The sequence below is a fragment of the Xiphias gladius genome, chromosome 20 (genome assembly GCF_016859285.1).
Source record: "Xiphias gladius isolate SHS-SW01 ecotype Sanya breed wild chromosome 20, ASM1685928v1, whole genome shotgun sequence".
Classification (NCBI taxonomy): domain Eukaryota; kingdom Metazoa; phylum Chordata; class Actinopteri; order Istiophoriformes; family Xiphiidae; genus Xiphias; species Xiphias gladius.
The window spans coordinates 20,235,231-20,261,836 of record NC_053419.1 but is presented as its reverse complement, the minus strand read 5'-3'; the positions used below and the strand labels follow the sequence as shown (position 1 = coordinate 20,261,836).

The window sequence follows — 26,606 nt, the reverse complement described above, 5'->3', positions numbered from 1 at the left end:
TCACTGATGTCAGAGACATTTTTTATGCCTGAGGTTTGGAGCTTGATTTGTATATTTTGGATTATTTTTTACTGTATCTTGTCGTTTTTGTGCTTTACTTTCATATTTGAAGTTGACAGTTAAGTTTTTTTTGAATGTTATCTGTTGTTTTTTCATTATTTTATTTTACAGACATATGTTTATCTAACTCACTGCCTGGTTTGCAACATTTTTGTCTCGAGTTTCTTTTCGTGAAATTTATTTTTTAATGTGTTTTTCTTGTGTCCTGTGAGGATTTTCAATTTTGAATGTTTTGCTATTATGGTTTACATATTAGAGGTTTTGACGCATGATGGTTTTGCATTCCCTTGAGTGAAGCCCAGTTGTATACGTACAGTAGATGTTTGCTTGTACTGATTTCCATTCCTGCTGTTTAACTTTTGCTAACCAGTAAAACGTACATGTGTTTGCCCGTGCAGTGTCAGTACCAAACCGACCTACGACCCCGCTGACAGCTGGAGCCCTGGTGCCCCCACCACGACCCTCCTCCAGGCCCAAACTCGCTACTGGAAAACTCACAGGAATAAATGAGATTGTGAGGAAGTACAACACCCTTATATCTGCAACAGATAAAAAATTGCCGTTAAAATAACAGTACATTCGGACATTGTAAAACAATCCCATTTGATTGACTCCCTTCACTCAGGTACGGCCGTTCAGCCCACCCAAAACGTCCAACGCTAGTCCTCCTCCTAGTGCACCACTCGCCCGGGCAGAGAGCTCCTCCTCCTTGTCCTCGAATGCCTCACTCAGCGCAGGCAACACCCCCACTGTTGGTAAGCTTCCTCAGCCTCCTCCGCGTACAGAAAATCTCTCTTTTCATTGACTATTTATTCTCCTTTTCTTCAGCTCCTCACCGATGTGCCACATGTCGTTGTCTCTGCACCACAATGTGCTGTTTTCTCCTTTTCCCTCTTGCCTCACTCCTCTCTCTTTCCTTGCTTCACTCCTCTCCTTACAGGAGCTGAGCACACCTTTGCTCACCCCCTCTCCTCCCCAGAGCCAGAGCTGCTCTCCCTTTATCCTTTCTTTCTGCTAAGCCAAAGTGAGTCTGACTTTCCAAACTCTTGTTTCCCTAAGAGACACTCCTTTCTGTGGTGCTTACAATCATCATCTCTACTCTGCATACATTTCAGTGATGCTAAGAATGTCATCATTAGGGCCCTGTTAGCTCTGTGTTCATCTCTGTGTAACCATATCAGCCTTGTCAGCTTAGGGCTAGCCTGCCACCGTCACACATGTAGGAACCGGCTTACAACTCTGCGCCTCATCATCTCTCCTCACATTTGTGCTCTCTGGGTTTTTTTGATCTTTTCCCTTCCTCTTTATGCCTTTAATTTGGCATAAAGAGGATGATGTCTTCATAGCGAAGCTGCCTACCTTTGAGAAGCGGTGTGAAACACCAGCAGGTATGGTTGAAGTTCATACAAGAGGACCCTCCTCTGTATTTAACTAAAACTAATACCAGTGTGTTGAATGGGCTGGATGGACAGCTGGATTTTTTGCTTTGCCGTGATGGCATTTCTCTGACGTGTGTGCCCTTTATTTTCATCTCTTCAGCCTGTCACATTTGTCTTACTATCAGAAGCATCAACTTCTAACATTATAAGGAGATGTTTGTTAAAATAATGAAGTGATGAATGATATGACTGGTGCATCTTTTGTTAACTTTAGTTTTAATATGCTGTCTGAAGTCATTGTGGCTGCCTAATAGGACTTACTTATAACTAAAGCAGCTGTAGCACGAACTGCTCTAAAACCATATCTTATTTCTGTTTTGAAAAATAACAGAATGTACTGATTTACAATGTATGAATGACTGATCTCATGAAATGTAATAATACAAATATTCTTAATTATATAATGCTTTTCTGCATGATCAAACCTTCCTATTTCTGATGTGAGCTATGGACCCCAATGTTATGAAAGTCTGATCTGCAGCTGAGTCAACAGACCTCAACCTCTGTGCCTTTTTCATTCTCAGGGACGTCTCGCGGTCCCAGCCCTGTGACCCTGGCATCCCAAGATGCTTTGCCCATTGCCGTGGCCTTCACAGAGTCGGTTAATGCTTACTTCAAAGGAGCTGATCCCACTAAGTGAGTCTCACATGACCTCTCACTGCTCGAAGACCCTGACTTGGACCTGCACGCATACACATTTTTGTCCATATTTGAACCTAAACAATAACACATATGACGCTATAAGTTATACATGTCCTAGTGTTGTACTTCATGGTCCCTGGCCAATGTACACTACACTCAGTAGGCCTTTGGTTGTGCATTTTGCAGAGTGTATCTCCCTCTCGCTCTGCATGTATGGAATGTTTTGCATTAGTCTGACACCATTCTTTCAGAGTGGATAACCTACATGGGGCAGATTATAGTCTGGGGCAGAGAAAACATACAGCCTTTTATTGGTTAACTGCTGTTAAATTGGCACTGTGCAAAAAAGCTTATTTTTGCAGGGATTAGCAAATGGAACATTTCATAAGCAATGCAGCGGAGACACGGTGCAAGGTTGAGACGTGCTGTGGGCTGTTAACCACCACAGCCTAGGCCGGACCCCAAATGAAGGAAGACTCTTCTCGTCCCAGAACTTGTTTTGAAACTGGATCAGTATTAGACTATAGGAGCATACAGATATATATTAAGATGAAGAGATGTTTTAAACCTAGAACCTAAACCCAATGTGTTAGATTGAACCAGAAGTCTACATCAGGTTGGATATCTGCTTTAAATAGGCCTTGGTTAGAACGTCACATAAAGAGTGGATTAGCAGTGTTAAGTATGATCCATAATGAGACCAAATATGTCAAGTGTAGCTTTCTATTCAGTTATAATGGTGAAAAGAAAAGTGGAGCAAAAGAAAATTAACGGTAATTTTGATAACAGATTAATTGTTTAAGTCATTTCTCATGAAAAAAATGCCAATTTCTCTGGTTTCAGTTTCTCAAATGTGAGGATTTCCTGCCTTTCTCAATTTTATATAATCGCTTATCCAATAAAATAGAATATCTTTTGAGTTTTTGGGCTGTTGGTCAGACAGAACAAGAGATTTAAAGATGTCACCTTAGACCCTGGGAAATTGTAATGGGTATGTTTCTCAGTTTTCTGACTTTTTTTAAAGTAATAATACTTTAGAAAAAGTAATACGTACAAAGAACTGGCAGATGATTCATGATGAAAAGGATCATTAGCTGGAGCCCTTCTCAGTTATGTTATTGAAGACATCATTCATATTCATGTGGCTTCACTCCACAGGTGCATTGTGAAGATCACAGGAGACATGACTCTGTCGTTCCCCATGGGCATCATCAAGGTGTTCACCACCAACCCCTCCCCGGCCGTCCTCACATTCAAACTGAAGAACACCAGCAGGTTGGAGCAGATCCTACCCAACCAACAGCTGTTATACAGGTGAGGTGTCCAGGAAAGATGATCACAAAACAACGAAAATACAAACAGGCGTGTTTGCCTCGCAAGTGAAGACCTTCACGGAGTGGATGAGTTGATAAGTTGTCAGACTTGTGGTTGAGTCAAAAGGGGATTTGGACCCGATGATACGAGTGAGAGTGGAGGAAATGTAGTCTGCGTCAGTGAGAGGAAATTCAATTAGTAATCTGACATAAACCTATCATTAAGTTGTCAGGGAAGTATTTTCCACCAGACTTTAACAGCCAGGTTCTCTACAGCCCATGTCTCTTCTGAAATACTTCGCGCCCTAAAATAGCAAAGAACAGCAAACTTTATGTAACAGCTGCTTCATTTAACATACTTTATTTTATCCCTCACCTCTTTTGTCTCAATCAAAGGTGTTTAGTATATATTTTACCTCACATGCAGTAAAAGTTTTCAATAGGCCAGTACTGCGACTTTTAAAAAAAAAAACAACAACTTTGTTACCAGTTCATATCCTTTAACAAAAATTAAATAAAAATGACATCTTTTTTCTTTTTTAATGTTTTTCGCTCTGGTTCCTCTCGGTTGTCCCAAGACCACATGGCTGGACTAATTGAATCAGATGGAATTCATGATTTAGTAGCTGGTTGGATATAACAGGGTCATTTTTTCCAAGCTATTGGAGCTTTACACACAAAGCCAAGAAGAGCAATGAATAATTGAGCCTCTGATTATTCCGTGTGTGTGTGTGTGTGTCTGTTTGTGTGTGTGTGTGTATCTTTCTAACTGTTTGTCTTTTATCTAGTGATCCTTCCCAAAGTGACTCGAATTCCAAGGACTTCTGGTTCAACATGCAAGCACTGACGTCCTACCTCAGAAAAGCCTCAGATCAGAATCCTTCAGCTTCCTACTATAATGTGGACATCCTAAAATACCAGGTCAGTCGGTAACATCAAGCTGAGAACGTAATCCAGATAAAATAACTGTAGCTAAAGAATGCTCTCTAAAAACATATTTCCCAAAGTGCTTCACATCCTGAACACGTCTTAGAAAAACGCAAAAACCGTCATGAACATGAGGCGAGGGGAGAGAGAAGGGCAGAAACATAGTTAGTACAAAGTGTATTTTAAAAATGTGAAGTATGCTGCTTTTGATAGCCATGTTCCAAAGTAATGGAGAAACGATAACACAGTATTTTCATAGTGCTGTTTGTGTTTTGTCAGAAGTCTATTTGACCTCCAGGCGTATGTAGCCTTAGTCGATAATATTCTTAGAATAATCCAGTAGTTTTAACAGTGTGCTCTGTTCCTGCCACACAGCTTTTACAATCTTTCTGGGCCAGATAGGAATTAGATTAATTTGTGGTTACCCACTGTCTTTATAATTGCTACTCCAAAACCCTTTGATAATCTGGTTTAAACCTTGATCACAGATACATGTACATACTGTAGGCCTAGTCCTAAAATCATGTAGCCTCACACAATGTGAAATGCCTTGTGAAATCTTTAAAACAAACAAACAAAAAAGCTTGTTTTACATCTTCCAACTGGCTTTTTTTTTTAAACTTTTTTACTATAGTTTATTTATGTTTAATGTCATTGTGCATAATAAATTATATTGTGGAAGCTTAAACTAGCAAATCCAAGTTGTCTGTGATACTATATTATATGTGGTTTTACGATTTTGCACGCCTCTTGGTCTGAGTAGGACCTCTTATTACCAGCCAAGGCCACTGGGAGTGAGACAAGAGATAAAAGAGCAGTGATTGTACATCATTTAGCTAGTATGTACTGTAAGTATTAAACAAATCACCAAAACTGCTCAATGCTTTAAGTTTATGAAGGATTTTGATACGTGGAAAATGTATTTTTTCACTTGTCAGCCAGCAAATGCTGCAGCCCTGGAGTAGGTAGGGGTTAAATATCTTGTGAGGGGATTCTTCAGCTGGTTTGGCCACACTGTCATCAGGCATCAAGCTTTGGCCCTCCAGTTGGCAGACAACCTCACAAACCACTAAAGGCTGTCTTGCCACCCCATAATCATGCCTGATTTTTTTTTTTTTCTTTTCTCCTGATAAATAAATATGAGTTTTAGTTTACGTGAGGTGGATCAAGACATCTAAGAACAAATGAAATATGAGTTCATTTAAGTGTTAAAAAAATTCAAAATAGTCTGGTCAACAAACAACTTTTTTCGGTGATGGGAGAAGAATCGGCCTTTTAATCTGGTTTCTGTTTATGTGAGACACTAGTTGGTGTTCAAACAGCTTTCAAGTTTTCCAGGAGGCTTCTGAGAAACATGATGTTTTCGTTCACATTTCTGTTTTCAGCACAGGAAGCCAACGATGTGTCTGTATCAAAAATATAACAGTGTATTTGATCTTCTAGCTTCAAGCATGGTTACATAGTCTCATTGCAGGAGAGGATATTAAGAAAATCACTCTAATTGCTCAAATTGCTGTTCATATTTAAAGTCGGACTATTGCGCTGTGTTCAGGTGCTGTCTGATGGGATTCATTCCACTCCTCTAAACCTGGCCGTATACTGGAAGTGCACACCAAGTACAACAGACCTGAGGGTAGACTACCGCTACAACCCGGATTCCATGGCCTCTCCTGGGCCGCTCACCAACGTACAGATCTTAGTGCCCGTCGACGGAGGGGTCACCAACATGCAGTCTCTGCCCAACTCCATATGGTGAGATGTCGCGCTTGTTGTATCAGCAGGAGCACAAAAAGTGTGAGGCACTGAAGAACATTTCTATCTTAGTTGAACAAAAGCAGCTTAAGGTGTTATTTCTTTCTTTTATTTTAGGAATTCAGAGCAGAATAAGTGTTTGTGGAAGCTGAGTGACATCTCAGAGAAGTCTGAAAATGAAGGTAAGCATCATGCTTACAAATTTGTTTGCCATGAGAGAAAGTTTGTTCGAAATTGTGGATGATTGTGGATGATGAGGAAGAGAGCAGGGTCAGTCTTTGGAATTTGAGTGTATTTGTTTTTGTTTGACCCCAGGTGCCGGATCTCTGAGGGCCAAGTTTGAACTGTCAAATGGCCCCTCAAACCCCTCAACTATGGCAGTGCAGTTTATGAATGATGGGAGCACCCTGTCCGGAGTGGACATGGAGCTACAGGGGGCTGGATACAGGCTTTCTCTCAGCAAGAAGAGATTCGCCACAGGTATGTAGCATGCTTGGTCGTCCATATGTACCTGCTTCTCGTATAGTTGATGCATCAACCACTCAAATTGCATCCCTTGTGTTCTTTTGCTTAGGACGTTATATGGCAGATTGCTGAGGTGACCCACCACTCTGGTTCTCAAGAAGAAAAAAAAAATCTCGTTTGACACAAAACTTGGCAACTTCGAAGGGCCTCCCTGAAACCCTGGATCCAGCCGAGCACAGTTGTGCTTTTGCCCGGGAGGCGAGAATCTCACTACAATAAAACAGCACTGAGTATTGAACACTGTTTAAAAAAAAATAATAATAAAAGAAAACTAAGATGAGCTTTCAGGAACTGTGTAGATATGAAGTCTAATAATGCTTTCTGATCAATTCACTTTTGTATAGTCAGAAACAATTTATGGATTAGAGATAAATCTATATTGTATTTGAAATCATAAAACAAGAAAAAAGTGCACTAACAATCTTTCAGACGCTAAAACAAAACCATTTCTGTGTGGAAGAGAAGAAAAGGTTTCTCCCTCTCTCCTTCCAAACTGTAAATATTAACACTGCATATTCTGCTCGACCGGCTCTGACTCAACTCTCAAATCAGTTTTGTTTGCTGATTATTCTCTTTTCCTCCTCATGATTTGTCTTTGTTTTGTTTTTTTTGATCATGTGCAATGAAGCCATGGAGGTAGAATCTCAAATCTTAAACAGTATGAATCCTCTCCCAGACTCTTGTGGGACAAGCTTGATCTTTAAAATAACATTGAAGTGCTTTCAAACAAATGCAAAAAAGAAAAAAAAAAATCTGACCTCAGTGCCTCCTCTTATACTGTGGATCAATAGGCAAGAAAAGTGCATCAATGTTTTACCCAGATTTGGGTTTCCAGATTTAAGCTACATTTCTCTGTGGTAAAATACATGGAGATTTTTTTTTTTTTTTAATCAATCACCCCTAATGGGGTCAGTGACCAGTGTGGTCTTTTTAAAGTTGAACTTTTTTTTTCCTTGTAAATTCCTGTTTCAGTCATGGCTTGTGGTTTTTACATTTTAAGCCCTTAAATTTTTTTTCTTCATTTAAAAAAAAAAAAAATGCTCAGCAATCTAGACTGTAAAACATTGTGTCAAATGTTAGATGCTTAAAAAAAAAAAAAAATCAAGGGACACTACCCAAAACTCGCAGCCTTTTTTAAACTGGCAGTGTTTTTTAATCATACTTCTGTGCCCTATTAACGGAGAAATGTGCCTGAATCTAACTTTTCTCTACTTTTTTTGTATACTACAGCACAGTTAATAAGAATAGCACTAACAATGTGCCAGTTATGTTTTTTACTCCTTTATTTGGATATTGAAGGGAAATTGCCTCCTCTTTTTACAAGCCAACTGTCTTCCAGATATGAATTAGTCATGTTTGCCTTCTTTTTTTTTTTTTTAATCTTGTCTTTTTCTAATCAGTACTCGTCAGTTGACCTCAACCTCTCATACATTCACTGTGCAGTAGATGATATTAGTGAACAGTAGCTCAATGAGGCCAAAATAATGATTGAAATGCCTTATCACAACTACTCTACACTGAGTAATCCAGTGTTGCTGACTGTGGTTAGATATTGTGACACAGTATTGCTGTTGCCCTGTGATAGATAACTAAACTGTCCTGCCTCTCACCCAGTGCATGCTGGGATAAGCTTCAGCCTCTTGCAACTATAAACGGCACACGTGTGTATAGAAAATGGGTTGAAAAATTCCCACCTTTGACTCTTGGTGCTTCCTTCTTGTCTTTTACTAATGGAGGGCTGCTGCTGCTGAAGAGGCTGTTGTACGTCTAGATGGAGTATTTTATGTTGTGTAGGACGTTTTCATTGACCTCATCCTTGCGATGATCCTTGAATTAGATGCTGTGTTGGTATGTGACATGTCTGCAGTAAGTTGCCTGGAAGCTGTGATTGAAAATGGGTGAAACCTTTTAGGGCAGGAGTTTCATACACTGTGCATCATGTGGCCAACTGACCTCTCAAATACGATTTTAGGAAACAACCTTTCACTTCAGGCTTATCTTTTACCGTATCCTCAGTACTATAAATCATGCATCATAATAGATTATAACAGGTTGACAGGTGATTTAAACTCATATCCATATTTGATCCATTTAGTGTCTCAGTCGGAAACTGTTGGAAACGCATGATTTATTTGATTTCAGTCATCATATCTGGCCAGGGTGATTGTATGTAATCATCAATTTTTAATGTTTTTAATGTTTTGTATGATTCTTTTAGTACCTGGTTTAAGACTCAAGACTTGACGATTTAGAACCAGACAATATCTGTCTGTCGAACTTAAATTTTGCATTTGACGCTGAACTTTAATCAGTCATATGAAATGAATGAGTTTACATAAAATCCTAAAATTGTAGCACCAGACATTTGTACAGCAAGAAATCAACATGTTGCTCCGTGTTCTCTTTTAATTAATTAATTAATTATATCAGTAGTTTTGGTCAGACAAACCAAATGCGTTAAAAAAGAGTACACTGATTCTGTAAGTGTACTCAGTATTAGCAAGCTGGTTCTTGCTCTCCCCACAAAACTTTCAAAAATAAATTTTCAAGGCTCCTTTTTTCGGTCACTTTCACTTTCTTTCTTTATATGTTCTATTAAACAGAGTTTAAAAAGAGCAAAATTGTGTAAATGATTCTCATAAATTGTACATTTTTACCAATATCTCAGCCACTTTTTGTCTCTACTTTATGATTTCTCATTGTGCCTGTATTAAATGTGTAATATATGAATATATACAAATATATGAAAATGACTACTTTATGCGTGTTCTGTGTTAATTCTTCGAACCTTATCATAAAGATTAATTTAGCCTGTCTACTGTAATTTCTACATGGTCCTAAGAGTTGGAGCGTACCGACTTCGGTAAAACCTACACTTTTCCTCTAGCAGCACCGACAGGATATTTCCAGAGAAATATCTCAATACTAGTCTAATTAGTAATACTTTTTTTTTTTTTTTACAGACATTCATGTTTTCTAATCTGTGTACTTATTTCCACATCAGTTTCAGTGGTACACTGTCTACAGTGCTAATTAGCAATTGTTTGCATGCTAACATGTTAATTCCAAAACATAAGAAGCAATTACACATACTGCTGGAGCATGTTAAAGATTATTGATCATGGCCAGATTGGGTATGTCGTCTTTATTTTAACATTAAAAAGAAAAAAGAAAGCTAAAGAAAGCTAAAGATAAATATATAAAATATATATAATATATAAAATAAGCAACAATAGCAATGCTTGAGCTGGAGCTTAGAAATGAATAAAATTATGAATCTGTGTAAAAAGAAGAGCAGTTTTCCTCAAACATTAGGCAGCTTGGGTTGCTCTTACAGAGGCCATAAAGTCCACCTGAGTAGCTCCTGGCTCCGTATTGTCAGGTCTTCATGGGAAGTACAATAAGCTCAATCAATAAGTCGTGATGAATGTTGATGGTCAGTTCTTTCAAATGCACATTAAAATGTCTAGTATTTTTCTCTAACCCTGGAAGCTACAGAATTCTGTAGTCTGTGTGTGAGCTTTACTGATAATTGTATAGAGTTCATTCAGTATAGTGTCTCTCAAAGAGACAATAATGACTTTTGTAAGACCCAAAAGCAACATCTCTGAAAAAAAACCCCCCAAACTTTCATCCACAGATCTTGTGTCAACACTTTATTCATTGTGTTTGGAGACAGACATTTGGCGGGTGTGCTTCACCAGAAATTTGTGCTCATTGGAAAGGTTGAAACATTTCAAAATCCCACTGAAATGACCGGAATTGAAAGATGGCTCTCAAGAGAAGGATAGAGAAAAAAATTGTAACTAAGGGTCAACTGGCCCTTCAAAGCCTCAAAAATATAGATTTACCGATGAAATGTTGTCGACTGAAAAGTCAGAAGCTGCAATGCTACAAGATAAAAACAACAAATTTATTGTCAGTTTTTTTATATCCATATTCCATGTCAAAAGGTTTGTATTAAACTCCCCTGCTGACATGCAGGATGATATAGCATGAAAACAAAATCTGAAGACACACATGTGTTACTAATGTACTGTTTGCACTGCAAGAACCTCATGCGGTGCTTTGCTTATGAGGATGTATGCATGACTGTTGCGTACGCGCTCAGCACTACATCAACACCTTGTGCATATTTACACACTCAATCATGCCTCGTGTCCCTCGGCCTGAAGACCTCCTCCTTGCTGTTTGAAATACACTGTCTGAGCTGCCTTTCTGCAGCCACATGTGTGAGCCATCAGCGTTGACTCTACTTTTCCCTGTCCGCCTCACTCAGACGAAGACGAAAAGATCTTAGGGTCTCTTGTGTATGATGTTATTCTCTGAAAGGCCAAATTGAGATATGTGAGCTGAAGTCATATCCAGAAACTGTGTTGGTCCATGTGTAGATTTTTGTGTGTGGCCATGCATTTTGTACAGTTTCGGAGGATCTATGAATCGGGGTGTGTGGGCTACATAGGTAAGCAAGCTAATAAAGACAAATGTGATTGTGAGAGTTGAAGGGAATAGTTTGACATTTTGGAAAATAGGCGTACTTGCTTTCTTACCAAGAGTTTGACGAGAACATCAACACCTCTCTCACACCTGTATGCTAAATAAGCACCTACGACCAGTTAACTTAGCTTAGCACACAGAGTGGAAACGGCAGGAAACGGCTAGCCTAACTCAGTTCCAAGGTAGAAAAAAAAAAAAAACACCTACCACCACTTCTAAAATTCCCTAATTAACCTGTTACATCTCATTTGTTTAATTCGTACAAAAAACAAAGTGTAAAAACAACACTACTCGGTTTTACGTGCTAGACTGTTCCTTTGAAAGAATAGCCTGACGTTTGCCCTTTTGCCGAGAGTTACATGAGACGGTTGATACAACTCTCAGGTCTGTCTGTTAAATATGAAATCTACCACCAGCAGCCAGTTAGCTTAGCTTATCATAAAGACTAGAAACGAGGGGAAACAGCTAGCCGGGTCCTGTCAGAAGATAACACGTTAACTAACGTTAACTAACACGTTACATCACAAGCTTTATTGGAGCTATTAGAACCTTGCGGTTTCCCCGTTCTCAGTCTTTTTGCTAAGCTATGCTAACCGGCTGCTGCCTGTAGCCCCATATTTATCGTACAGTCATTACAGCGGAATCAGTCTTCTCATCTAACTCTCAACACAAATAAGCATATTTGCATATTTCTCAAAATGTCCCTTCTTCTTTAAAACAGGTGAAATTCTTGGTTCCGGGACGGTGGGCTTGCCTGTGTCTGGTATCGATTGAGAGATCCTGAACGTCAGAATCAGATCCGTGAAACAGTCAGAGCAGAGGGAGCATTAAGTCTTTGTTGTCCACCATCACAGTGATGTTTGTCCAAAGGCCCACTGGAGCCATAGAGTTGAGTTATTCTACAATCCAGAGGGCAAGCCCCACATCAGTAACATTTACGGACTATTTATAATTGATGTGCCCATTTGATCTCCCTCTTCACCACGAGAAAAACCATCTGAACAAACATGGATGGTGTAAGATTATTGCATTAATATGGATTCCTCTCCTCTGCTTCTACTGCTTGCTCCAAAACCCAGAAGACCTCTTTAGAATAACTCAAACCCTGAACATGTCAGACTCACAGCCAAAGGCATCTGTCACATTTTCCACTCCGCAAGCAGAGCTCTGTCAAATGTTTCCCCCTGCCAATAAAAATATGAACACAATTCAGCGTTAACAAAACTGACAGGAAATTTATCATGATGAAAGGACTTGGACAAATTGCTTTTATATTGGCTGACACCAGCAGATCATCAGCTTTACCATCAATTGATCAATCAATCAATTTTTTTTTTTCTCTCAATCTTTAGAGCAATGTAATGCGATTCACACTATGATAAAACATTAATTAATTAAAAGCAAACTTCCAGTCAAAAATCCAGACACACACTTACCTGAGGTCCTCTTGAAGGTTGACGCAGAGGCTAAAGGAGCTAAAGGTTATTTCAACATTTCTGATTTAGGCTTTAGATGTGTGTATAGTAATTAAGTCATCAGAGGCCTTTAGCCACGTGCCTGATATGTATCTTTGAAATGTGTCCTAAAAGTACCTCAGGTGCCATTCTTTGAACAAATTTCAAAACAAATCTAGTTCTCAGCAGCTTTTTCGACAAATTCTTGCTAGCTTGCTCTATTTGTGTACACACGAAAGTAATACATTACAGCAATCTACCTGTATTTTTTCATTAAAAAAGTGCATTGCACATTGCATTTAATCTTTCGATGTCCCCTGGAGAATGAAATGACTTGACCTTTGCGTGCATTCCTTGGGTTTCAGTAGCTCGACGTAACAAAATCATACATTCTAACTGGCACACTCTACAGTGACCAGCTGTATGTCACCGCTCTGCTTCTTTGGCACATTCAAGACACTGAGTCAGGTGATATGTTAAGCCTAAGACATGTAAAGAGAATAAACCGCAATAAGTGTGTTGCTGCTACTTGGCAACTGAAACCACACAGGAACAGAAATGCTACTCCTGTAATTTCACTGTAGATTTGCTGAAATGAGTCACTGGAGGTAAAATTGAGATCCAGTGATGAGATGTCCCAGTTCACTGCCTCGTCAGCCCTGGGGAGGGAAGTGGACCCTTCCGTGCAATGTTCACAGAAGCATGTCACAGGCTATTTGTCATGGTAAGCATGTGTGTGAGTGTGCGTTTGGGGGAGGGGATGACTGAGAAATGGTCACATCTTAATTCCTATGGTCTTCCTTTGGTCCTTCTTTATTGGCCTGGCTAAATCTGCCATTGCAATTGCATTGCATCTCTTCAGATATGATGTAGAGGCACACAAGTTCCTTATAATTTGAGGATAACAGACCACATAAAGTATATATGGGAAAAAATATATCGGTCAATTTTATTTACGTAGCCATTATCATAAATCATAAATTTGCCCCAAATTTGTAGTGCTCTATCCTTAGACCCTCGATTCGGAGAAGGAAAAAACTCCCAAAAAACCCTTTAAGAAGTAGAAAAGGGAAGAAACCACAGGAAGTACAGCAGAGGATGGGTCCCTTTTCCAGGAAAGACAGAAATGCAATGCACGTTGTATTTACACAGTAGACAGAAATAGAATTGGTAAAATTTCAGTAAGGAAAATCAAAACTCAAGAACACTATTCACACAGAGGAAAAGAGACAAGGGCAGCATACCAGAGAAAGAGAAGGGCAAGGACATAGTTCACACAGAGGGAGAAGAGATAAGGACACCATTCCCACAGAAGGACGGGAGAAGATGACACTGTTCACACAGAGGAAAGAGAGACGAGGACACAATTAACACAGAATTAGAAGAGACAAAGATGCCGTTCACACAGATGGAGAGAGACAAGGATGTAGTTCACAAAGAGGAAGAAGAGGTGAGGACGCAATCCACACAGAGGGACAGAACAGGGACAGCATTCACACAGGGAGATGAGACAAGGACACAATTCACACAGAAGGAGAAGAGACGACAACATCGTTCACACAGAAGGAGAGAGAAACCCAAAGCTTCAGACTCCACCATGTGGAAAGAGGAATAAATCCGGTTGCTTTGTTGCATAGAGGAGAAGGATGGATGTGGGAAGAGTTACGGTCTTCAAACCTGTGGGTATCTTATCTATTAAAATGGTCGGGCATCACTGTGTAATACACTGTTTAAAAGAATAATTTCATAACTTATTTTACTGGATGTCAACATATTGCTGCTTTTTGACTGTTTCTGATTTTTTTTTTTAAAGGAAAAAAAAAAGATAGTATACTATAGAGATATAGATACAGATATTAGACAGATGTGCTTTTAAAGGTTGGAGGCAGAGCTGAAGTGAAATGAAGCATAAGCCCAAGGGATCAATACACCCCAGTGTGAGTCAACATGAGACACACATACAAAACTCTCCTTCCTTCCAGAGAGGAAATGTTCAGTCTATAAATATTTGGAGTTTGCTAATTGAAAGAATATGTACAGCTTCGATTCTGGGGGGTTCTTTAAACACTGCGCTCATATGGATTCTTTGTATAGTTATCTGTCCCTTTGTTCATTAGTGCCAAGTGAAATGAGCTGAGGCTAAGGTAAACATAAAGATAGACACACGCACACATTCAAGGACACAGATGCACACAGGTTAGGTTTGATCAGCCACTGGCCTTGTGGGTTTGATAGTCAGTTGTTTCCCTCTGAAGACCTTTTGTTTTGCTTCGCCATAAGCAGCGCATGATCCTCCTTTCCAATTGGCAGGCTTGTTACACGCAAAGCAGTGTGGATGTGCTTTTATGTAGGCAAATGCAAGCTGTCCGCTGGGAGAAGAGCAGACTGCTATGAAATTCAACTGGAAAACATGTTTGCATGTCACTGTGTTTGCATTCAGAATGAAAGATTCATGGACACAGGTGTTTTTTTTACCGTAGAGCACACACCCGCGTCTGGCTGTTTTGCAGACCGCTCTGCTGCGGCCAGTGGCGGGGACACACTGGCAACTACTAAATGAGACGATATGCAAGGAATAGATTGGCAGGCCTAATAAAAATTATGCTGTCACACAATCATAAATGGAGAATTAACGAATGCCATATATACATACACGCAAAAGTTCAAAATGAATTCTAGTTTCTCACATGAATGCAATTCCTGTAAAGACACATTTCCCGGTTATTAAAAATGACTTCAGCCCTAACATTTTAAGCATGATGCTGTTGCACAGTTTTACAGTCAATACATTTGCATGGACTTGATTGAGAGAACAGTCAACTTCCGCACTCCTCTGACATCCAAGCGTTGAGGCTCTTTCAGAGGGACGCCTGCGTGTCACATGTGGGTTAAACCTCGTGTGCGGCTAGTTTAGCCTCTGACTGCAACACGTATAGCGTGATGTGTTTTTAAGCCCTTCCATTTAACATGCTAGACTGATTGTTCGACTATTGCAGCATGATAAGTTATGCATAACGGCGCAATTGGGAGACGTGTCTGTGTGAGATGACATGTGACAAGGTGGATTTCGGATCACGTTCTATGCGTGCAGGAATCTCTCTGTCTTCCTATTTCTTAGCCTCTCAGACAGAACCTAAACACACCAAATCTTCTCTCATGGTCTTAACACCTCACGTTACGTACTCTGGGGGTTGGTTACATGGATACCTTGACCTTGATAACTTGACTGCTTTCTTAAATTGTATTTCATAAGAGAATGTTCATTACATTGAAATTGTTCTGTAATTGTTGTTACAGATATTGTTTGTCTAAACAGACTTTTCTGCTGTAAGCTGCTCTACATCACCTGCCGGCACTCCTTAGTTACTCAGTAGTAATCACGTTGTCCACGAGTTCATTCATACATGCTGAAATACAGAGGTTGCCATCATGGTGACCGATGCCGGCGCACAATGTTCTTACAGCCAACTGGATTCAGGAGCAGGTTAACTTGTAACTTGTCCTCTTGGCTGTTAAGAGTCTTCAGAGTTACTCAGTGCTGATTCAGTTTGACCTGGTGTTCAATGTGAGAGGCAAGTTGGCCCAGTTTGAGTACCTACACACATGTGATACCGACGCAACTCATGGACCGACAATGGCCGCAAGGTTTCTGGATTAACATGACGGGACAAAGGCCTGAAATGGAGACCAACAGAGCTAGAAATCCCACAGCAGTTGTCATTGGGCCACCCGATGACCCGACTCAGACGGTCACACCTGCTCCACACCCACACCAGTCAGACAGTTTGCTGGATGGTGAGAAGACTGGAGCTTCCCTGCTGTTCTCTGGGGTCTTCCTGGCTCTGATTGGTGTCATCTTCACCGTCATGGGCTGGCAGCACTACCGAGCCAACTCCAGCTTTGGGTGGACCCAAATGCTGGGCCCCATCCTGATCTCCGTCGGAGGTACATTCATGCTTAGCAGTATCTGCAAGTTTGGCATTATCTCTTGCTGGCCTTGCAGACAGTGGGACAAAGAGGTGCTTGTAATGCCTGTGATGGAGCAGACCTCAAGGGGACATTCTATTACGCTGAGTGGAATAAATCCACCAATCATGTTGCACAGTGCCACAACAATGCTATGTATTCCGCCTGCCTATAACTTTATAACCCGGGAGGTACGCCGGGCCATTGAGCTTCAACCCGGCAGCTTTGCGAATGGCATCCAGGCAGCCCTTCCTCCACATGACGCTGTTTACTGTGCTGATAACGCAGCTTTCACAGCAGAAGAAGACAGCTCAGCTCGCAGCGCAGAAACTGACTGCAGAAGAAGCAGGTAGGGGAACAGCGCTTACATGACAGACATTGCTCCAACTTTTGAGAGAGCACAAGCCTCTAAGAAACAATGCTTTAGTCGTGCTGGTTTCCTCCATTACTTAAACATGCTGTTATGATGAACCTGTGGTTTCAGAGGACAGGTACATGCATCTTTTTTTTTTTTTGCCTCAAAAAAAAAAGGGGAGGGGGGAGTTCACACAGCATGCAACATATTGACACTAGAGCAGATAAAACCGACGGGGGCAGAGAGTTAATCTTCAGTCGAATGTGATTGTGTTAAAAACTCACAGCTTCTCACAGTACTCATTAAATCAGACACAGTGTGCCAGAGTTCATTTCTTATTAACCACAAGATCACTTTCCACTTGGCCCAAAGTGTTTTTGGGCCGTCAGTGTTCTCTCAGCCAATTATGCTGCAATTAATAATCTCTCTATAATAGTCGACACACTTGTATTGGTTCACTAAATTACTGTACTGAGAGCAATGTGTCACATAGTGGCGGGTTATTGACACTAGCTAACAAGGTAAAACTGGATTTTTTTTAGTTAAGAGGAGAAAATTTTGAAAATAAAAAATAAAATGAGGCTTGTGTCAATGAAATGGGGACAATCGAGACCAAAATAGCTCCGCATCTTCTCATTTAATCACCCTTCAGAGGTATAGCGTCATATCAAAGACATTTTACAGTATATATGTGCCTTGCAATGGAAATGCACATTGTGCAGAGCATTTTTAGTTCAACATTTTTCCCACCTGTGCCTACAGAAAGTGCCGAGGGAAACATAACATTATGTATGGTCATAAAAAAGAGTTTCTTTCCACTAATTGCAGGATCCCATTTATTTGAAATCCAATCAAATAACCTCTGACAGACGTCCTGCTAAACAAAAAGCTGACTTCCATTAGTGGAAAGTTAAAAGTTTTCACTTTCTTTTATTGTTTTAGACGATTACTCCCAGCAGGTTTCCAGGAAAGTAATTCACTTTAATAAAAATAGACAGCAGGAATAATACAGTTAACCTAGGATAACCATAAACTGCTGCCCCCGATCATGTGAGCATATGCTCAGCTCACCAGCTCTCACTTATGTTGTCACAGCTTCTGACCTGTTCCTGTACGTTTCCAGTGGTTAATGCCAAATAGAGGAATGATCAAGGGAGAAATTGCTCCACCTCAGTGGGCAATCTGCTTCCTAAAATCTCCTTTAGGCGTAAGCAATCGGGCCTGTAAACATTTGGATATTGGCCAGATCTTCTCCTAAATCCAGACTGCCTGAGATTTGTTATTTGCCTTTAATCTCCTGTAGGATTGAGGAGACAGAGGATGAAAGCGGACGCGCTGACCAAGGCGGCGCTACCTGTTCACCTCCACCTGCATATGAGGACATCTACTCTTCCTTTGACAGACACAGTCTTTCCTAAATGCCTGCTGAAAAAAAGGAATTTCATCTTTCTTAGCGGACACTGTTTTTCTTTTTTTTTCTCGTTATTAAGTTCAACGATGGTATGTCAAAGTGATCTGATGAGATGTCCTGCTAAAACACTGCTTCAGTGTCACTGGTATTTCACTGCACAGCAACACAAGAGTAACGTAGCTTTGGTTTCACTTTCCTCCTGCAGCTGTTATCATGTGGAGTTACCATAATAATTATGTATGAAGTCATAAAATCCACTAAGATGAGACTCCCTGGAAGAAAACCTCATTAAAATGGAGATTTATGGACAAACTCAGCTCTATCTGAGGACTCTAAGGTTTTGGAAACTTTGAGATGCTAAATTTACATTCAGAATAAAAAAAATATACATATTTATCCGGTGCTTGTTGTGTCTCAACAGCTGCACAAACCACTGTACATGCCCATTAAATGGTGACAGAGAAAATGCAGATGGCCAGTGTTACCAGCCAGTTTTTTTTTTGTTTTGTTTGTCTATGCTGGAGAAAATGAACATCAAGAGAGGAAAAAGTCGTAATGGTCGTTTACTATTTGGTTATAATTATTGCCCAATGTTAGTATTTGTGTGTGGTGTTTGAGGAGACCATGAAAGTCAGAAGATGATCACCTCAACATGAGTAGACCTCTTAAAATGTCAGTTTAGAAAGGCAATGAACATACTGCTATTACCAGTACTGCTACTACTACTACTAATAATAATAATAACAATAATAATAACAACAATAATAATAATAATACACTCAGATAGAGCTGGAGATTCCTGTTTTTATTTCCCGGTTTCCTGCAGGATCCTTCAACTGACTGTATCAGTTTCCTGAGGAATTTATCCTGTTTGCAGGATAAACACAAGTGTCACTGCACCACACGGGGGCAGAAACACTGAGGAAATCAATACACCTTCATTCACCGGGTCAAGTCAGGTGGTTTAACCGGGACAAGGGAAGCCTACGGTATGAAGATACTACTACTACTACTACTAATAATAATAATAATAGTAATATTAATAATAATAACTTTGATAATAAGGTCAAGATGTTCTCTTAAATCAAGCTTTTAAACTCCACACAGTTGCCACTGCCTTATATTCATTATTAAATTCAATCTGAAACTATCTATTCAATTCCTGCACCGAACTGTGGCTGCCCTGAAACTTTTATTCAACTTCTTCTTATTTTGGTTTATCTTTAATCTCAGTTCGCTCTAGTTTACCGGCCCGGTGTGTATCTTCCCGGTCCACGTCTCACGGGGGCCCGACAAGACTTCGAATTGTCTTGTTGTTGAAAAGTGCCACGCAAATAGATTCGCCCTTTCATAACACAACTCGGCTTCTCTCCGACACACACCACACGCACAGACAAGCCCACGGGTACCTGCAGTTACTTGGACACACCCTCACACGGGCAGTTCTTCTATTAGATTGACAATTTTTTAATTTAAATGGGACTGAATTATGAGCTGGTTTTTTTTTTTTGGGGGGGGTATTTATTTATTCATTTAAATTGAAACTTTCTTAAAAAACATAGACACTAGAAGCAAATATATCTGTTGCAGTTGGGACTAGATTTTGGGGGGAATATTTCAGTTGAGTTAATCTGCGTTTTATTTGCAGGAGGGGTGACATGTCTCGGTAAATATTGACCGATAAAAAAAAAAAATACCCACACACACACACACACACACACACACACACACACACACACCCTGCCACCCGCAAACCCAACACTCACTCAAATCTCCCTACATCAACTCTCGGCTTGGCTCCAAAAAGCGTGCGCGCTCCAAACAACTTTTCCCAAAACGTCGAGGATTGAAAATTCAGAGCAATTTAGAAAAGGTCTCGGGGACCTGCCTCACACTCCGTTTGCCTGTGCAGATTTGAAACCGCAGCGCAATATGACTTTCATTATTTTTACAGCACAGTAAAATGCGGGTGGCCGACAAGGACCATTATTTCACCATTTTGGAGCACTGGATACGATTTATGAAAGTATTACGGAACATGCTGAACGATAACAACTCCCAAATAAAAGAGATGGAGGGGTGTGTGTGTGTGTGTGTGTGCGTGCGTGTGTGTAGGGGGGGTGTGAAGTGGAAATATTACAAAATCCCACGAAAAAGAGTCCTGATATGAGTTTTGAAGGTTATGAATAGGTCGTTATCAGTAATTTTGTGGTTAATAATAAGGGAAACCACTATATTATTTCCAACTGGAGCTCTTTTGAAGGCAGAAAGTAACAACAATCAATTATTTGCAGTGATGTGCAAAAGCTATGCTTGTTGAAATTATTTGGCAGCCTCCGAAATGTCCTAATACAAGATGATTTCTGTAATGAAGTGGATAAACTTTTCTGCAAATTAAAAATGGTCAGAGTTAATGAGTGTAGTCTGTAATATTACAGCTCTCTCTCCCAGGGCAACAGGTGCTTGTCTGTCCGTATCTGTCTCTGCTGGACTAGACCAGCTCTCGTTCACGGTCGGCATTTCTTTGTCACACGTTTTCCAGGATGAGCCTGTATTTCGGGGCCACTAAAGTGGTTTGATTGTGCTGGAGGCCCGAGCTGGAGGCCCTGTCACTAAACCACATGTGCTCCCAGCTAAACATTTGCGGACGGATTTGGAAACTACATCTGAGATGGCATTTTCCTTTTGAGATCAAAAATACCAAAGGGTCAGATAATCCCTGGAAATCATGATTAGACTAGAGTAATTAGCACTGACCTTGCTCTGCATGCTGGCAGCGAGTGGACCCGGCCATTGTGTTTGCGCCGTTACACCCCCATACTCCCATATGGTGCATGCTAATAGGAATGAGAGGGCTTGGTCTCTGCAACTCACAAACAGCTGAAGTGGGCTTTTAGTCTGTAACATGAGCTCATTGTGTGAGCTCATGTGACGATATGTTACGACTGGAAGTGTTGAAAAACTTACAAAAAAGAAGTTTAGAGCCAGTTTTGCTTCAGCATTTGTTCAACATGTCACTTACCACACACCAAAGTAACAATTTATCCCCTTAACATGCCTTTTTCTCCTTTTGTTCCACCTTATGTGGCTTTAATTTTGATAAAACCATCTGATTTCACATTCCCTGACGCTATCATATATTGTTTATTCCATGCCGTCTTTTTTGAACTTTTCCCTGATGTTTGCACTGGGGGAAATATTCAAACCCCAAACGCTGCACTTTTTTTTTGACTGCACCATTCGTTAGAAGGGAGATATTCCGTATGTATCGTACGATTTTTTCTATACGCATTCCCCCAAAATTCAGCCTGACATATTTGCTACATCTGTGAACTTTCTCCACTTGAATTTAAAATAAAGTTCGAACAGTGTTTGGCCTCACAACATTAGTTTTTAAAGACTGGCTGACTAGCAGGTCGCTTTTTGTTAAGAGCTTAGGCCTTAATTGCTAGTGAACTTATTGACTTATTAACTGCACTTTCAGCACTGACCACATTAAAATGTATATATATATTTTTTTTAATCTGTGTGAAGACATGTTATTTATTTTCATTACATAACGGAGTTTTTATCAAAGGGTTGGTTCGCCCCAAATTACAAAAAATACATATGTTCTTACTTACCTCCGCACACCCAGGCGGTGGTTCCCAAACCTGTTTCTACTTTTGACCCTTTAATACAAAGCAATGGCTTCATCACAGATTGCAACTTGCGTGTATATATGTTGTGAGCGGTTCAGTCAAAAAGTGAATTTTTCTGCCCGGATTGTGTCATTTGAATAATTTCCTAGAGGCCTGAAGAGGTAAAACTGTACAGTGCAGTATTTCCCAAAAAAGAAGCAAAGACTGGAGAAAAGTCTGAAAAATAAACACGGCTTTGTGAAGTGGACTTTTATTCTTTTTTCTCATTTTGTACGTGAGTGATCATCTCACGACCCCTTGTATTAATCTTGTGACCCCTTGTGGGGTTGAGTATTGGAGATACTGTCTCTGAAAAAAGTAAAAAAAAAAAAAAAAATTTTGCTGTTGAAATTAAATGCATGTTTTTTATTCATGTGAGCAGTGCAAACACAGCTCCGCTTACTGCCATTGTGTGACAAATGAAACCCAAACTTTCTGAATGCCTTGACACCAGATGTAAATGTGAAAATATGTTTTCTTGTATTTGAGTGGACCTACCCTTTAAATGTCCTGCCTGCGCATGCATGTGTGCAGCTGGCGTTGTTCAGGGAAAACTTTTCGCTGAAATGACATTAAAGGACACAGGCTTCTGTCAGGACATTTCTCGTTATTTTGACGGGAGAGGCAGATCTGGTGAACCTCATTCACATTTTCAACTCCGAATCCCTCGCGATTATTTTTAGCAGCTTAAAGTGGCTGTTTTCAAAATAAGTTCCTGACCGTATATCAAAAGATCCCAGTGCCACAGTGGTGGGCTCGCTCTCCGTGCCTGCTTTCATTTCACTGTGTGTGCGTCTGTGTGTGTGTGTGTGTGTGTGTGTGTGTGTGTGTGTTGCTACGTAAGAGCCCGTGCAACTACAGGGCATGAAGACAGGGGACAAATGGATTCCATGTTTGCAGGAAAACACGCTGGAGGCACAGGAAAACTTTGTTGTTTATGAAGAACACGTGAAACCAATCAAATCTGAATTATCTTCCTGTTGTTCCAGCTTTTGTCGTTTGCAGTTTTCAGTTCGCTCGCCAGCAGTGTCACCACCCAGCGAGCAGGTCTGTGCATGAAAGGTAGAGAGTTTACTGGTCGCAGACACACATGCAGTGAACTCACATGCACCCAGAGACTCACACTGCACATACGCATTCAGTGTTTTCATTGTTTTGCACCGAGTCACTCTGAAATGGATTTTTGACTGGTTTGTCACCTTCAGATTAAAGTTCTCACACTTTTTATTGCGCTGGTGGTGAAGGTGGTGAAAAATGCAAATTATCAGCCTTTTTATCCTTATGATGCAGAGAAAACAAACTTTTTCAAGTCGGTCGTTTTTTTTTTGTCTCTTTTTGTTAATTTTCCTGACTCAAACACACACACACACACACACACACACACACACACACACACACACACACACACACACACACACACAGACACACACACAGACATGTTTGTGAGAGGAGCGTCTAAACCTCAAGGGGATCTGATAAATTGTCAGCCCACAGGAAATGATTTGCAGACCTTCTCAGCATAATAACCCATTTACATGCTCATCCTTGTATGGAGCTGGGTTACTCACACACATACACACACACACACACACACACAACTCTACTTCTCTCTAACACACACCATATGCACAGACAAACCTATACGTACGTGCAGTGACTTGAACGCACTCTTACATCAGCAAACAGCCGCTAAAGTGCCTTGGAAACACACACACTCACACACACACACATACAGACACTCTCTCTCCCACACACTCCCACTAACACACACATTTTTCGAGATGGAGGCTGAGGTGACTGCCCCTGTTTTTCAGAGCTAATGTGGCAAAACCTTCAGCTACAATCAAGTCCCTTTACTTTTTTTCTTGACTCTAAGACTCTACGTGGCCCTGATAAAGTCATCTCCCTCTGCCTGTCTCGCCCTGTCTCACCCTGTCTCACCCTCCCTCCCTCTTACTCTCTCTAATAACTTTGCCATCAGTTTTTTTTTTTTTTTTCATTTTTTTTATTACGACCAAACCCCCTCTACGGATCACCTCAGAGAGCAGGTGTTCAGCTCATTCAGCGAGAGCACGGTGAGGTCAGCTTCATCGGCTGCGTTATTGGAAAATAACCATATATGTGTTATGAGGGCGACCGCAGTGGATTTGACTGTTTTCTGAGTGCAATTACATGTGTCTTCTGTAAGGGTCAGTGCTTTGTCGCGCAGCAGGGGGACTCGTCATGTGGAAAAAGAGTTCTGTGACGATTAAATTTACGAACAGTATTTCATTCTGTATTTGATCGGGAGGTGGCTTGAGTAGCTCTTATGAGAATTTCATATGACTTTAAAAAGTATGAGGCTTTATATATCACTGGCAAATGTGTGTCAAAACTATGTTTCTTTTCACTCAATGTACTTTTCAGAGCATTGAAAATGAAAGTAAAGTGTCACAGAGAACTTTTTTATTTTGTTGTTTTATTTCATTCTCATTCACTGCATTTCAGTTTTACAGTTTATCCTCAGAATAAGTCTTTTAATGTCTTTTTCTAAAGGCTGAAAAAGCAAGTGACCTTGGGAATAATAGCTGTGGTGGCCTAGTAGTATTTGAACAAAATAACCTTAACTCAAGGTCCATTTAGTAGCTTTCTGGAGCTCTTCAGCTGCATCGTGCCATCTTATTTAATTGTCATGGAATACAATTCTGGAAAAAACTAGTGAGGGAACTTTGAGTTAAGATTATTTTCTCAAGAAAATATCGTAATTTTTATTTTTAGATGAAAAAAATACGATACTTAAAATTTTTCTGAAATACACCGAGTGATGGCACTTAGCTACTACAGCGTAACAAATCTAAACAGTGTAGTTTAATTAAAATTGAGAGCAAAGTGCAGTATAAAGCTGATTGTCTGGGAACATGACAGGTGTCACCAAATGTGTTCACCTTCCAAGGATGTTGATGCATTTGCTGTTGTGTCTTAGAAATGCAGACTGGCAGGGATACCTCTCGGGGGGGATTCAGACAACCAATCAGAAGTAACATGACCACTTCATTTCATTTTTTATTTCACCTATTTTTTACTGGGGTTCGTTACATATAATAATATTTAAAGTAATGAATTACTATGCATATTGTAGTTAATAGTCATACACTATTATAGTTCACACATCATTGCAGCAAAACTACAGTTTTGCAGAATTATTAGAAACATTTCACTTACAGAGTCTAATACGGTCTAATTTCTTTCTTTTCTTTCTTCTTGTTTATTTTATTCAGGTTGGTCTTTGTCTGTTTTGTTAATCCCTTAGCCTGTCTCTGTGTTTTGTAATGATTTCAAAATAGGCCCCTTTATAGAATAATGAGACTGCTCTTTTAAACGCAGTGTGACTTTAAATTTCAAACCCCTTGCCGATTTGCAAAAATAACAGCGCTAATCCTCACATCCTCATTCTTACATGAAGCTTGCGCTCATGTTTTGGCCCCTTTTCTCACTAATTACAACAGCCTGACACACTGAACAGACTGTACTGTTTTTACTGCAGCGTGTATTTTAATATGATAATGTGATACTTTTGGGAATTTTGGGAATAATCATGTCTCATTACTATTAAATACATAGCAGTGAGAGAAACTGCAACACAAAGCAAATAGTAAGAAATTATTAATGGTCAGTTTATTTACTGTTTGAATGGTGATTAGTCAGCGATGTAGTCATACTCCCCAGCTGGTGAAAGGAGATTTCCTGGTCAGATGAAGTGAAACTGAAAGGACAGAGGCTCACTTATTTGGCTGAGCGATGCCCCATAAGGATCACGCTCTGCTCTAGCTCCCAGGTTTCCATTCCTGCCCTGTCAGTAAATACAACAGTAAGTATAACATTTCACACTAACAGAAATTAGGAGCAAAGAGAAACGTAAACATGGGAGAATTTGGGAGCTGTGTATTTTGGAAAAGAAATCCTGTGTTTGTATTAATATTTCACCTCTGGGAAAACTTCTGTCACCGACAATTTAAAGGGCATGCAGCCAACATTGTGTCAATTTGCTGTTACGCCGGTATTTATGACTTTATTGAATTAGGGCAGAAAGTCTGTGGTGGGTCTAGATTTTCGGGGCAGGAGGAGAGGTGGAGAAGGAGAAACAAAATGAAAAAGAATATGGCCAGTTTGGAGTGAGGAAGGAAAACCAGGACTTATTTTTGTTTCCAATGTGTTTCCGTCCACATATGGTCCTTGTTTTGTCCTATATACCAAGAATCTCAGAAGTGACCCGTGACCCGGCTCCTCAGACTGACATGATTTTGGCTGTCTCACTCTGAGTTCAATTCGACCCTGTGTCCCCGAAGTTCAAGGGTCACCTCCAGGGAGCAGCAAATTAACCCAATGTGTCAAACCTGGCATGACACCATGTTCAGCCGAGCTCTGTTGTTTAAATCTTCTTCTCTTTTTTCACTTGCATGCATTTGATGTTAAGCCGTCTCTTGTCCTGTCTTTTTTGTTGGTTATTTTTAATTCTACTTCTCTTCAAAGTTTATGGTGTGTGACTAATTTTCCCCCTTTTAGCCTCCCTCGTCGTTTTCTGCTGAAATCCCACCCCTCAACATGG

At 40.2% G+C, this 26,606-nt stretch overlaps 2 protein-coding genes across 7 annotated transcripts in view; both read left to right on the top strand.

Annotated features, from left to right (window-relative positions):
- The window catches only part of fcho2 (FCH and mu domain containing endocytic adaptor 2), a 41,364-nt gene extending 34,609 nt beyond the window's left edge, over positions 1 to 6,755 (top strand). For 2 of the 6 annotated variants that reach the window (XM_040157275.1, XM_040157276.1), the window contains 11 exons: positions 459 to 574; positions 686 to 815; positions 1,001 to 1,084; positions 1,389 to 1,448; positions 2,024 to 2,135; positions 3,300 to 3,455; positions 4,243 to 4,375; positions 5,934 to 6,133; positions 6,251 to 6,315; positions 6,449 to 6,613; positions 6,708 to 6,755. In XM_040157275.1, coding sequence (XP_040013209.1) covers positions 459 to 574; positions 686 to 815; positions 1,001 to 1,084; positions 1,389 to 1,448; positions 2,024 to 2,135; positions 3,300 to 3,455; positions 4,243 to 4,375; positions 5,934 to 6,133; positions 6,251 to 6,315; positions 6,449 to 6,613; positions 6,708 to 6,730 — 1,244 coding nt within the window. In that variant the 3' untranslated portion in view covers positions 6,731 to 6,755. The remainder of the gene's footprint in view (positions 1 to 458; positions 575 to 685; positions 816 to 1,000; positions 1,085 to 1,388; positions 1,449 to 2,023; positions 2,136 to 3,299; positions 3,456 to 4,242; positions 4,376 to 5,933; positions 6,134 to 6,250; positions 6,316 to 6,448; positions 6,614 to 6,707) is intronic. The other 4 variants (XM_040157278.1, XM_040157277.1, XM_040157281.1 and 1 more) reach the window with 2 other exon arrangements.
- Positions 6,756 to 16,232: 9,477 nt separating this feature from the next.
- tmem174 (transmembrane protein 174) lies at positions 16,233 to 20,920 on the top strand. Its single transcript, XM_040158303.1, has 4 exons — positions 16,233 to 16,924; positions 18,234 to 18,302; positions 19,219 to 19,290; positions 20,884 to 20,920. The coding sequence occupies exons 1-4, from the start codon at positions 16,233 to 16,235 to the stop codon at positions 20,918 to 20,920; spliced, it is 870 nt and encodes a 289-aa protein (XP_040014237.1).
- The last annotated feature ends 5,686 nt before the right edge of the window (positions 20,921 to 26,606 follow it).